Here is a 12,481-nt window from a genome sequence, read left to right on the forward strand (position 1 = left end):
TTGAACTGTGAAATTTTCCTTAGTACTTTTCCCGTTTAAATTCAGAACACAAGACATAATTAAAGATGCAAGCGGCGTTGAACGGGCCCTCCCCCCAACCAGCATGTCGGGGGTACTGGCAGGTCGCCAGGGCGATTTACTTCAAATGTTGCCCAAGGCCTCAGCGGAGCACGGGGAACAGCTGTGCAGAGTTTCCTCTGATTCAGAATAACTACCTGTTTGACCGCCACCTTCACGAAATGGTCCTTTATATCGTGGACATTGTTTTAACTATCTGCCAAGGGTTAAAACCAATTAGGGCGTGCTATATAGTCACCATACCACTCCCAAACCTAAATGTGAACTCAGGTCGAAGAATTGGCTATTCTGCACATGGCTGCACAACTTCAAGAGTTTTCGTGCATCCTAAAGTCATGTTTGTGAATTGAAAATATATAATAATCTCTACAAAAACAATAGGTTCCTCACATTTTCCGTGAAAGATACAGTTGGAGCCTTGCTCTTTCGTGCTTGGGACCTAATAAGAGTGTACTTGCAAAACGTAGTGTGCAATTGTTTTGTGATCGTTGCCGAAGCCAAAATCAAAATTGCAATCAAAATTTGATTAATTGCACAGCCCTGCTATATATCATGATTAATTTGGAGAAACCAAGCAATGGTCTGTCCCTCATATTGCCTGAACGGAATGAGCCTTTGTTTCATAACAGCATTTTTTGAGTTGAGTGTGAGATTGGTAGTGGAATCAGGCTCCTTAGGTTGATCGTCCAATAGTTGACTATACAAATACAATATGTACATGTAAATGTCATGCAACTGCTGAATTAAGATACTACCTTTTTTAGTCTAATTCACTGCACTGGTCAGTGCAAGAGGGTTCACACTGTGTTTCCAGGAGAGGCTGGACTGGAGACTTTCATCTTGTTTTCTTGGCATACTGTACTGTACATACTGTAGATGTTTCTCTGTGTAATTCTGAGCTACTGGATAAACCGTACCTTGCAGCACCGATGAATTTGTCAGTTATGAACTGCAGTAACTTCTCAGGAGTGCAGAAGAACCGATAGCTGTACAGGAACTGCTGGATGTAGCCCTCCACAGCTGCATTTCTGGGATGAAAAGGGGCATAGTGACACTGAATTAAGTTTTAGAAAACAACACAGTTCAAGTGAAATGTATCATTAAACATTCCACTGCAAATAAAGGAATATAGTAACCTGTGGTAACATAGAATGGCCTTTTCTATCCAGTGCTTTATCTTGGTCAAATTCTCCCAGCATATGCCTTTAACTCCAGGGTTTCCCCCAGTGTGTTGCAAGCCTGGTGGCCCAATGGGCCTAGGATGCCCCCCACCAGGTCTAAGATGGCCCCCATCAGGCTTAATCCACAGGGATTTATTTTTTAAAACTACAGTTTTTTATTGCTAGGTTGGAAACCGTTTTTTAAAGCTATTGTCAAATTTCCAGTTAGCTTTTAGCACCGACTTAAAGATGGAGCAGTTCCGTCTGTATTTGTAGATCATCCATTTTGTGTGTGATCTATCTGGTGTCGATTTATGTGGTAGTTCCCTTAGCCGCGCTAGCAGGCCCGAAACCCGGGTCCTCATCACAGTCTGTTTTTCAACAAAACTTCATTCCCTTTCAAAATAGTTTTTTTGACACTTAGTGGTTAGCCTATCATTCTAGGGGAAAAGGGCCAAATTGTCCCTGTTTTGCACATGAACGTTGGGAAAAGGGGGCCTTTAGTCTTCCCTGCGCAGGAAAAGGAAAAAATGTGCTGATCGCTCCGAAAGGGGCTAAGGACTACCCCAAATAAACAACAGCCCCCCTCTCCCCAAAAGCGATCAACGGGACACAAAAGGATAGCTACAAATACCTTTAAACCTGTATGTGATTTTCACGAAGCCGGCTGAACATCTGGACGGCCTAAAGGCACACTAACGGGGGACTACTATCGGGGGGTAGAGCGGGTAGGTGAATTTAAACAAAGTTTGAGTTGAAATGCATATTGTTGCCCTGACACTGCCGTTTTAGCTAATGGAATCTGGTAAACCGATTTGGGTTGGGTTATTTTCAATAAAAATAAACACAAATGTAGAGCGATCATGATTAATGAAAAAAAGGGCCAGAATTCTCCTTTAATGTAGGGCCCTATGGGATCTGTCTTATAGCTTTTTTTAAGTTCTCAATTTTGTGATTATGTCCATGATTCAGTCACAGAATCTATTGGGCTCTACATTAGTGCTGCCATCAGTCTGTAACTGTCCCCAGCCGGGCCCTCGTCGAAAAAAATGGATTGCCAACGGCCGCAACACCTTTTCTGGGGGAAGCCCTGACCCCTCCAGCACTCTCAGACCATCACCATGTGGGAGACGTAATACTTCCCAGGGTCTCCTCCCTTAGTTGGGCCCCGAACATTTTTAAAAGCAGATGTCCCTGTGGCATCCTTATGAGGTGCCTGAATGACTTCAAATGGCTCCTTTCAGTATGAGGCAGCGTCATACCAAAGTGGCAGTGGGTGTCATGTGAGCTGCCAAACAAATGGGTATTCATGAACATCAACAAAAACACTATGTATACACATCATATAAAAGTTATAGTAAATAGTTAACCACTCTCTACTGCTTTTAAGGTTAAGTGTGTCTGTGAGTGCACATTAAAATAAACAAGGCTGTGTTCAAGTGCATGAATTAAAATGAAGCTGTACTGTAAGTAAGGTAGACAAAAGTGGGATTTTGAAAAATGAGGGGGGGAATGTCCCACCCATCCCCATAGGACATTATACCCCTGCCTATAATTTAGTTGTTAATGTTAATGGTTCTGCAATTTGACTGAAAATCTAATAAGCAGTTCATTTAAGACACCTTTTCTCAAGTCTTCTCAATGCCTTTAGAAAAAGAAGAAAAAAAAACAGTTTCATTTTGAGGCAGTGGGAACTAAAAGTGGCTTCGTAAATGATGGATTGTGTCCCTGTTTCTATGATTGTCAATGTGGTTTCCCATATGGCAACAGATGCAAACCAGATGCTGTAATGTCAGATAATAGTGTTATTGTTTACAGATCAGAATTAGGGATGGGGCCAAAGGAATGTAGCCACCTACACGTCCTAGTCTGAAGAGAGACAACCTGACAGAAAGAGAAGGCCAGTGGGAGAGAGACAATGCATTTACTGACGTGTATTGTTAGGCTTAATAGTGACGGTGTGAAAAAAGTATCTAACCACAGCAGTGTCGGTTCAACATTGAATTACACATTAGGCAAGACCCCCCACGAGCCCCCCCCCCCCCCCGCAAACACAAATTTTGTATGTATAGCGTATATTTATTTAAATTCTGATAACTTCTATTGACATATGTTGTGCAGAATTGTGTTCATTGTTTTTTGTCAGTGTTGGAGTTGGAGATTGTGCACCTCAAGAAGTGGGTTTCCTGTTGTAATTGCAATAGTTAAATAACTGGATTCTCTTAAAGAGAATCTAATTACTGCACTATAGCACTAAGAACAGAAAACACAAACTAAAACTAAAACCTGACCTTTCTGGCCATCCTTAATGCAAAATCATCAATGATGATATCTTATGAAATCTGCTCCCGTACTGACTGATACTGATGAAAAAGGCCAGTGACCTTTGACTTGATCAACTTCAGTTTTGAAAAGCTCCTCTCTGCTCGAGCCACAGTGACTGGCAGAGTAAGTGCAAACCTGAGAGCAGTCCAACAGTTGGGTTAGCTTCTGATGGGTCCTTATCATGCATAAAAGTGATAAGCTCAAGGAGGCTCATGGTCCCCCGGTCCCCATAGTCCGGACCGTTCCATTTGGGAGACACAGAGCTGAACTGTCCCCCGCACCTCCCTCCCCTTTTCCCTTCTCATACTCATGTCTCCCTGCGGCGAGATGCTCCTCTCTGTGCACGGCACCTGTGGGCTCCGGCGGGTCTACCGTATGCTTCAGCAACCAGGGGCGCCTGCAGCTGCAGGGGGCGCCGATTTGCCAATTTCCCACACAGTGAAATGATAGACAGATTGATGATGATATGATTTTAAAGTGCTCATGCCACCCCCCCCCCAATGTGTCACAAAAATATGCTGCCTCGGCGGCTGCCTGCTTCTCCTATTCCGAAAAACGCTACTGAACAACAGTAACTGTGCAGCTTTGGAGTAAAAGCATGATATATCATAATGCTGTGTGCCATAAAGCTCCATTGTTGGTCAAAAACAATATACATTTAATATAATATAATAATATTCTATATATGACAATTCTGGGTCACTGTTTTTTTTATTTCCCCTTTTGTGCCAGGGAAACAAATACATTTTCAGTATGAAAAAAAGAACTGAACTTTTTAAAGCCACTCAGTGATTCCTTACACTACCTTTGCACAACTCCAATCACACAAATGTATGAAACAACCTCTTTAAAATGTTTTTTTATAAACTAAATGCTTCAAAAGTCTTTTTTCGCCTGCTATTCAACTACCTGATAAAGAGAATTTCAGCATTTATATAGCCCAACAACATTATTTTCGTGAAACATAAATTAAATGTAAATGCAATTTACACACACTTGTGTCACAACTTGTGTTTTTCATACAGAAGTTCTTGTCGCTGGTTGTTCTGTGAGACAGCGTTATACTCTCACACTGCCAACATTTCCTTTCACTTTGATTTGTTATCAAACCACACGTGTGCATGTCACCAATTCAGTTCCCCACCCAATGTGAAATATGGTCACAGTCTTCCCTCCTGTTTCTGAGTTATGGCATTGAATAATGCAACCTAAGGACTTGTAGCGAAAAAGCAAGGCTAGCACATTTCAAATGTGAACCTTCATCAGTAATACCTGGCATAGAGGTAAGCCATGAGGCCCAGAGGAGACCCAGCTTGCAGAGTTCTCTTCCCTTTGCTGGTGCCAAAGCTCAGAACAGACGGGTCCTCAGAGGACTGGATGTCCAGAGAGCCAGCTCCACAGACAGCCAAAGAAGGCAGCAATGAAACCTCCAAACCCCACTGGTCCACCCTCAGAATCTGCAGAAATACAAGAAATCATATCAAAGGATAGGAGGGCCGACTTGTTGTGTGGAGTGTTTGGAATTGTAGCACTTTGTAAGTACCTCAAGGTATTTCTTCACACAATCCAAGAAGACCACTTTGGACCGAAGTTCCTCAAACTGGGACTTGAGTTTGGACAGCATCAGTTTGTTGTCAGAACCTTTGGGACACATTCACTGTTTTATAGATACACTGGAAGCAGCACATGCCATTTCTGAATACTAGCAGTCAGGGCTGAGTACCAAAATGTTTTCAGTCACTGAGCAAATTGCTTCCTTAGAATAGAGAATCAAAAAATGCTTTGTCGGGCGCCCATATATAGAGATTTACTCCTCCATGCAGGGGCCGTAGGTTTGACTCCGACGTGTGGCCCATTGCTACAGGTCGTTCCCCCTCTCTCTCCCCTTTCAAGTGTAAGCTGTCCTATACAAATAAAAGGCCTAAAATTCCCAAAACAATAATCTCTACAGAGACAGGGCTAACGTGTGTGTTATTATATTCTTAGAGGCTTGACTACAGTATGCGTCACATGGGTAAAGTAGCTGTAAAAAACTTGGACTTGGACCATAATGTCAACATGTTGTAATTTAATTTTGTTATAATGGATTAAATAGAATTGCAATTTAAAAAAAGGATTGCCGTGGCAAGGTTGGATCAGCGGAGAGCAGGCGCACGTGCGCTGAGAGGTTTATGCCTCGACACAGAGGTCCAGGGTTCGAATCTGACCCGTGACGATTTCCTACATGTCCTACATGTCCTACATGTCTCTCACCCAGCTGTCCTGTCAAAAACAATTTTTTTTAAAAAAAGGTGGAAAAGCCCAAAAAATTATAATAAAAATATATGTATAAAGAAAAAAGTCCAGGAACCTGTATCGCTGCCCTGGATGGACTAGCAGTGTTATGAAATGGGTTACCGACCTTTGTTTTTTATCTCTTGTTGAAACAGCTTCTGGTAAAACTTTCTCGTTTTCTTTAGATTCCTTGTTTCAATCATCAGCTGCTGCTGCAGTTCCTGCTTAAAAGGAAATCATGCAAAAATCACACAAAAGGCCCAAATATAACACCACATTGCTTTAACTGAAAAAGAACCCTTTGGGTGTTTGCAGGGCGTATAGAGTAGCACTTTCTGCTTCTCTCTCTCTCTCTCTCTCTCTCTCTCTCTACCGTGGTAACAGACCAGCTCTTTTGAAGTGGAATGAGTGAGAAGTCGCAGCCACACGGCTCTTAAGGTGTGTTATTAAATGTAACACAAACCTTTTGAAGAAGCAGTGGTGCATTCAAAGTGTGCAAACACAAAGCCTGCTCATTAATATTCTTTTGCAAATGATAGCAACTTCCTTTGCCCAGGGCTAAGTACAACATATTAATATTCAGATCCAGTTTGGAGAGAATAATCTGCCAATTATCCTAAAGTCCCCCACATGTTCTGGTTCTATTTACCCCAAAGCCTGACCGTGCCCCACTTCATTACAGATAGTAAAATAATTCCTGCACTTATTCAAATGAAACTAGCACGTGAAACTGTATTTAATAACCATATGGTGGAAACATAATGGATAAATGTACAAAAAATGAAAAATGGAAACAATGAATTAAATCACAGCATAGCATTTCAAATCTGAAGTTGATAAACATGAAGTAATGAAACAATTCCAAAGAATATTTTGATGGAAATGTACATTTCCCAAGAACTTTCATTTTTGTTCTTTTTGCTAAAAAAAAACTCTTTTTAAAAAGCATCCACTCAATGTTAGTATTATCAGCTTTTTGCATTAATATACACAACTCACATAGAGACCCATACTCTATGATATCCATTTCATTGCTTTAGTGTGATAGAATCTGATAAATAAACCATGCAGTTTGATGTTTTTTCAAACACATAATGTCAAGTGTGAGTCACTAGACGGGTCTACCCACCTGTGTTTTGACATCCAGACATGGTGATCCTGTGTGCTGCCCCAGATTCACTGCGTACTGGATCACCTCCAGATTGAAACAATCTTCTCCGAAGAAGGCCAAGGACCAGGCCGGGCTGAAGCCGAGGCCCAGCCCCTCTGCTCTGGATCCGGGCGAAAGGAGTCGCTCCGACACCAGAGAGTCACTATCCTCCATGTCCTCGGAGCAGTCGGGGCTCATCTGCTCCTCGTGGGCCGCCGGCAGCCCTTCCTCTCTCAACGACGGGAACTCGGCTTCAGAGGGGCTTTCATCGCTGCCCCCCGCTGAATGGTCTCCTCCCTCCATGACCCCCGCGTCCCAACTGTCCGTGCTCCCACCTCGACCAGTAAACAGGGACAGTGGCGAGAGAGGGGGAAAGAGAGAACAGAGAGGAGAGCAAAAAAAACTGGATTTGTGAGGAAAACAACACACTGAGAGATCAAGGGGTGGTGCTAGGGTATTGTTGCTAACTCTGTCACAGGCACAATGCACCCACTGTTTAGAAGAAGAGCTTGAAGGCAACGCAAGTTGAACTTCCAACGATTGCTATCTCTTTATCTCAAGTGACTTGTAAGAGGCTGTTTGTGATCAAGACCACATGTCTGGCATATTCATGAGCACAACAAAAGCGGATGCATAGGGTGTGTTTGTGAATGTCATTGGCCAGGAATGATTTCTCCTCCCAGAGGAGAAGCACATCTTTAGAGTTTGCTAGCATGCCTTGGACTCTTATGAATGTGCTTCAATCTTAAGAGCAGCATCCAACAGCCAGTCACAGCTCTCATGACTTCAGTCAGCAGCCAAATGAAGGGAAATATAGAAAAACATCAAAGTTCCAATCTAAAACCAGTACAGAATCTACCTCTATCAAATGCACTAAGTATGTTTACTGTAAAGGACATATTTGTATAGAGGCGTAAAGGAGAGCAAGTGGAAATATTCCACTTTATTACAGAGGAAATATTGTAATTTTCACTGCTCTACATTCATCTGATAGCTTTATTTACAAACTATTTGACAGATTAAGATCTGACAAATAAAACAACTTATGAAATATGACACGCTGCTATAGATGAATCTACACAACACTAGGGCCGGGCAATATGAAGAAATTCAGATATCACAATGTTTTTGACCTTGATATCGATACTGTGGCGACATTGTAGGTGTCGAGTGCTTTCACAAAATATTTTCACAATTAGATTTTAGATTTAAAAAATCATCAATAATATGGATATAACAATTAGGTGTGTAAAGGCAAATGACAGAACAATTATAAAAGTCTGGTAAATTCAGAAAAGTAATCATTTTACTGTAACGCAGCCTGTAAAAGCAAGAAAAGACAACATGTCAAATTACAATATTACAATATCTGATACGGACGATAGCTAGCATCATTTAACGATATTGACACAATATCGATATGTTGCCTAGCCCTACCCAACAGTTTATCAAATACAGTATTTTCGGGTTTTTGGGGCTATAGGTCGCAAATTTCTCGGAACTGGATCCAAAAATGGCACCAGCTATCGGAACCTAACACATTTTTGAAGTAATTATTTACCCCTGCAAAAGAGTTCATGTTTTTGGAACAGCTTGTCTGTTTTTTGTCTTTGTGTTTATGAAACATTCATGTGATGTCTGAATAATTAGAGAAAATTAGTTCCCGACTGGGAAAATTCACACTGCATTAAGATTTTGAGATACGGCCTTCTTCGGCAAAAGTCTGCACTCTCCAAATGCTCTTCTCTTTACACACCGTCATTTGAATGGCTTTGATCTTTGTCCAAGGGTAACCGCGTCTATCTCCTACCTTGACAGATGCAGCGTTGAATCTCCTCCGTTCTTAATCCAAGAGCTTCGAGCGCAGCCTCATTTTGTCCGTGACAGGGCCGGGCCTCGCTTTCTTCCCAACAATCCACAGCAGCAGCGGGACTGGATGTGTGAATGTTTCCATTCAGGTCGAGACAACCATGCAGGCAAACGTCTCTCTTCCCCCCCCAGACGGTGGCTATCAAGGGTGGGGTAAGGGCTGCCCTTTGCACAGCCTTTGATAAAGGATCCTCATTAGATCCGCTGCATGAGGTGCATTAGGGGACAGAAAACACACAGCGTGTTAAAAACTAGCGGAAATGAGCCGTAATGTAAAAATTGATGACTATCATATGTATTTAACTATGTAATAAAAAAGACAATTGTAAGAACAACAACAAAATAGTCATTCACAGATGAATCCAGAATACAGCGTAAAAGCAGTGGGAAATTACTGATTTAATGTTAAAACTAAACCCCATCGCCTATTGCAATAACCACTAACAACCAAACCAAAATCCATGAAAGACGAAATTCTTGCAGCTTGTTGCTCACATCTTGCAGATCAGAATCCCACCGATCGATCAATAAAATGTGACTGCACCAGGATAGCACACAGTCCACTCCATCTCTCACTAGAGAGGCTCCAGTCCTCTGTGAGAAAAAACTGGAACAGTGGGAAGAAAACTCCACAGCTGAGCCCTGTGAACAAGCCCACTGCCCGGGGGAGAGTGTATATCTCTATACAAAGCTGTGATGTCTCCCTAGTAGCAGATTAAAGCCAGGGCCCCTCCACACATCGCCCTGAGCGTAAGAGCATGGCAACGGCTGGATAAAACAATGTCTGCCAGAAATGACATGCTCGTCCCTCTGCTCGTCGCTAGCTTACATTTAAATGGAGACAAGAGCAGAGCATGGAATTTGTTGCCTTCATTCGTGCACTTAAGACACATTGCCCCCCCCCTCCCCAGGGCTACTTGTCATCATATTTGAAACAATGCAGAAGAGGCTTTACATGCATCTTCAATGTGGATAGACCTCCTTCCCAGCACTCACAAACATACTGCAAATCAGTTACCATAGGGACCATTTAGGCTGTTCAAGTTTACGTTTGAAGTGCATATTGTATTAATGCTCATTTGAATGCTGTGTTTGTACATGCACATCTCATATTTGAGAGTGTGCAGAAGAGGAGGAGAGGTCAAGTTCAGTGTGGACTGGATAATTCTATTCTTTAGAACCCACAAAAGAATACATAAAAAAAAAAAAATCGGACCACTAGCAGCCAAATTTGGGCATTTCAATGTTTGAAGGAAGCGCTGGCTGATTTATTGTTAAGTAGATATGCTTTTTCAATTCAGGGTGATTATTCACCAAAGATAATCTCTTTAACGCATAGTGAAGGCTAACAGTGCTGATTTGATCCATTAGACAACTCCCCCCTATTCATTTAAAGGATTAAAAACGAATGCATGATGATGGAATCTGAACCGCACTGTGGATGGTTCAGTCAGTGAACTGAAATATGTGTGTAACGATTCATAAGTTGTAATATGTAAAGAGATGAACTACAGCAATGGTGTTGTGGTGCGTTGTGTCACTATTTAAATCACCCACTCCAAAACTGTACTGCTACTGTACCGTACTGGAAGTGTGCTCCGACTGAGCTTATGTAGTTGATTTGGATGTTTGAAAATATGGTGGGAAACATGTCATTTCCAGTGCACTGGCACTTAAAAAAAACGGTATTGGTATTATCAGGGACAGGTACCTTAATTCATCATTCTTTGACTCTGAGATGTGGGCAGTGAATCATGTCTGAAACAGAGGTTATGCTATTATTACCCTTGTTCTAGGTCAGTGGTTCTTAACCTTGTTGGAGGTACTGACCCCCACCAGTTTCATATGCGCGTTCACCGAACCCTTCTGATGACGTGTCATCACGAATCATATGAGTCGGGTGTGTGTCTTGACCTCCGCCGAACTCCTGAGACTGACTCACCGAACCCCTGGGGTTCGATCGAACCCAGGTTAAGAACCACTGCTCTAGGTAGAGGGCGCCGCCTGTGTTAGATGACTAGTGCTGTAAGTTAAACGCGTTATTAACGGCGTTAACGCAAACCAATTATAATGGCGTCAAATTTTTTCATCGCAAGCTTGACCTTCTTTTTGGCCTAGCAACCTTTGTAGTTTTTTTCCCATGCTGTTGCAACAACTAGTCACGTTAGAAAAACTACAACACCACACCGGATCTAGCTAGACTGGAAACAAAACAAGCACGCCACACACACACCGTTTGGGCTTGCGAAGGGGCCAAAGAGTAGTACCGTTAAGTTTTGAGTGGATGGCGAGCGCGAGACGCCAAAATGGACGCCAATAAGATTCTGAATGGAAAGTTTACTTTTGAAAAGTTGCCAAATGTTCCACTGACCAGACCAAAGTGATCTGTGTGTTTTGTCGTTGTGAACTGAGCTATCATCGCAGCATGTCCAGTCTGAAATACCACTTAATGGTAAAGCATCAAGCTGAAGCCAATTCTCTCTCCCCCCCCCCCCCCCCTTCCCCTGACTAAGTATTTTTTCACCCTTTTTATTGATGGACGGTGTTACTGTGTGTGAGAAATTATTTGCTCCAAGCGTGAATGACATCTCCAAGTGAGGCTATATGCCAGTGTTATTTTCAATAAAAAAACATTGGACCAAAGCGAGCTGATCCACTTTTCCATGTTGATAAGAGCATTAAAATGTGAAAAAAATAATAATAATAATAATAATAATAATAATAGGACAAAAAGAGATCAAGTAACATATAGAGTAAATAAAAATGTGAGATAAACTACGAGTTAACTATGACATTATGCAATTAATCGTAATTAAATATTTGAATCGTTTGGCAGCACTAGAGATGACCAAAAGTTATGCTTTTAAATACCTAGTTGTATCTCACACAGGCGAAGCCCTCTACCTAGGGACCCTGTAGCCATAGAGTCCAGTAGAGGGCGCAGCCTGTGTGAGAGAGAGCAGGCTAATTATTAGGTGCTCTCTGTGATCCACCAGACAGATGAATATATATAATAGGGGTGGGGGAAAAAAAATGGATACAGCATAGTATCGCAGTATTTCAGTGGCAATACTGTATCAATGCATAGGCGCCAAGTATCGATCTTTCATAATAATTGTTTGTCAGTTTGTCTGCTTGACAATCCCTTTTGCAGCAAAAAAATTGAAGTGAGATAAACAACCAGAGAAAACAGATGTTGACAAAGTTTCCTTTTGGGGACATCTATTGAAATCGGGAAAAATCAGAAGTGGGAAAAACGGTTATAAATTGCAATATATCGCAGAATACTGCAATATGTTTAAAATCGCAATAGTATCGTATCGTGGCTTAAGTATCGTGAAGATATCGCATCTGGAAGAGTCTGGTGATTCCCACCCCTAATTTATAATAGAGGCGTCACTACTCTCACGATTTGACTTCCGATTTTAAGGTCATCATTTTTTTTTTTTCAGCACCAACTCTCACAACAAGGGGTACCTGAACGCACCACTGGTTTACAGAGGGGCAGGTCTCAGAGCGCACATGCTTTGCCATACATCATTTCTTTACAGATGCCTTCTTTACATACAGGCTGGACTGTTGCAACTGTAAGTGTGCATTTAAAATGGGGGAGGGGGGAGACTTA

The 12,481-nt window shown here is 42.0% G+C and overlaps 1 protein-coding gene across 1 annotated transcript in view; it reads right to left on the minus strand.

Annotated features, from left to right (window-relative positions):
* The window catches only part of kndc1 (kinase non-catalytic C-lobe domain containing 1), a 49,560-nt gene that overhangs the window by 14,981 nt on the left and 22,098 nt on the right, over positions 1-12,481 (minus strand). Inside the window, exons 16-21 of the mRNA XM_032541690.1 lie at positions 8,798-9,060; positions 6,967-7,322; positions 5,965-6,058; positions 5,107-5,204; positions 4,836-5,020; positions 996-1,106 (exon numbers count right to left, since the gene is read on the minus strand). Of these exons, the coding sequence (XP_032397581.1) occupies positions 996-1,106; positions 4,836-5,020; positions 5,107-5,204; positions 5,965-6,058; positions 6,967-7,322; positions 8,798-9,060 (1,107 nt within the window). The remainder of the gene's footprint in view (positions 1-995; positions 1,107-4,835; positions 5,021-5,106; positions 5,205-5,964; positions 6,059-6,966; positions 7,323-8,797; positions 9,061-12,481) is intronic.

Source organism: Etheostoma spectabile, chromosome 17 (genome assembly GCF_008692095.1).
Source record: "Etheostoma spectabile isolate EspeVRDwgs_2016 chromosome 17, UIUC_Espe_1.0, whole genome shotgun sequence".
Classification (NCBI taxonomy): Eukaryota; Metazoa; Chordata; class Actinopteri; order Perciformes; family Percidae; genus Etheostoma; species Etheostoma spectabile.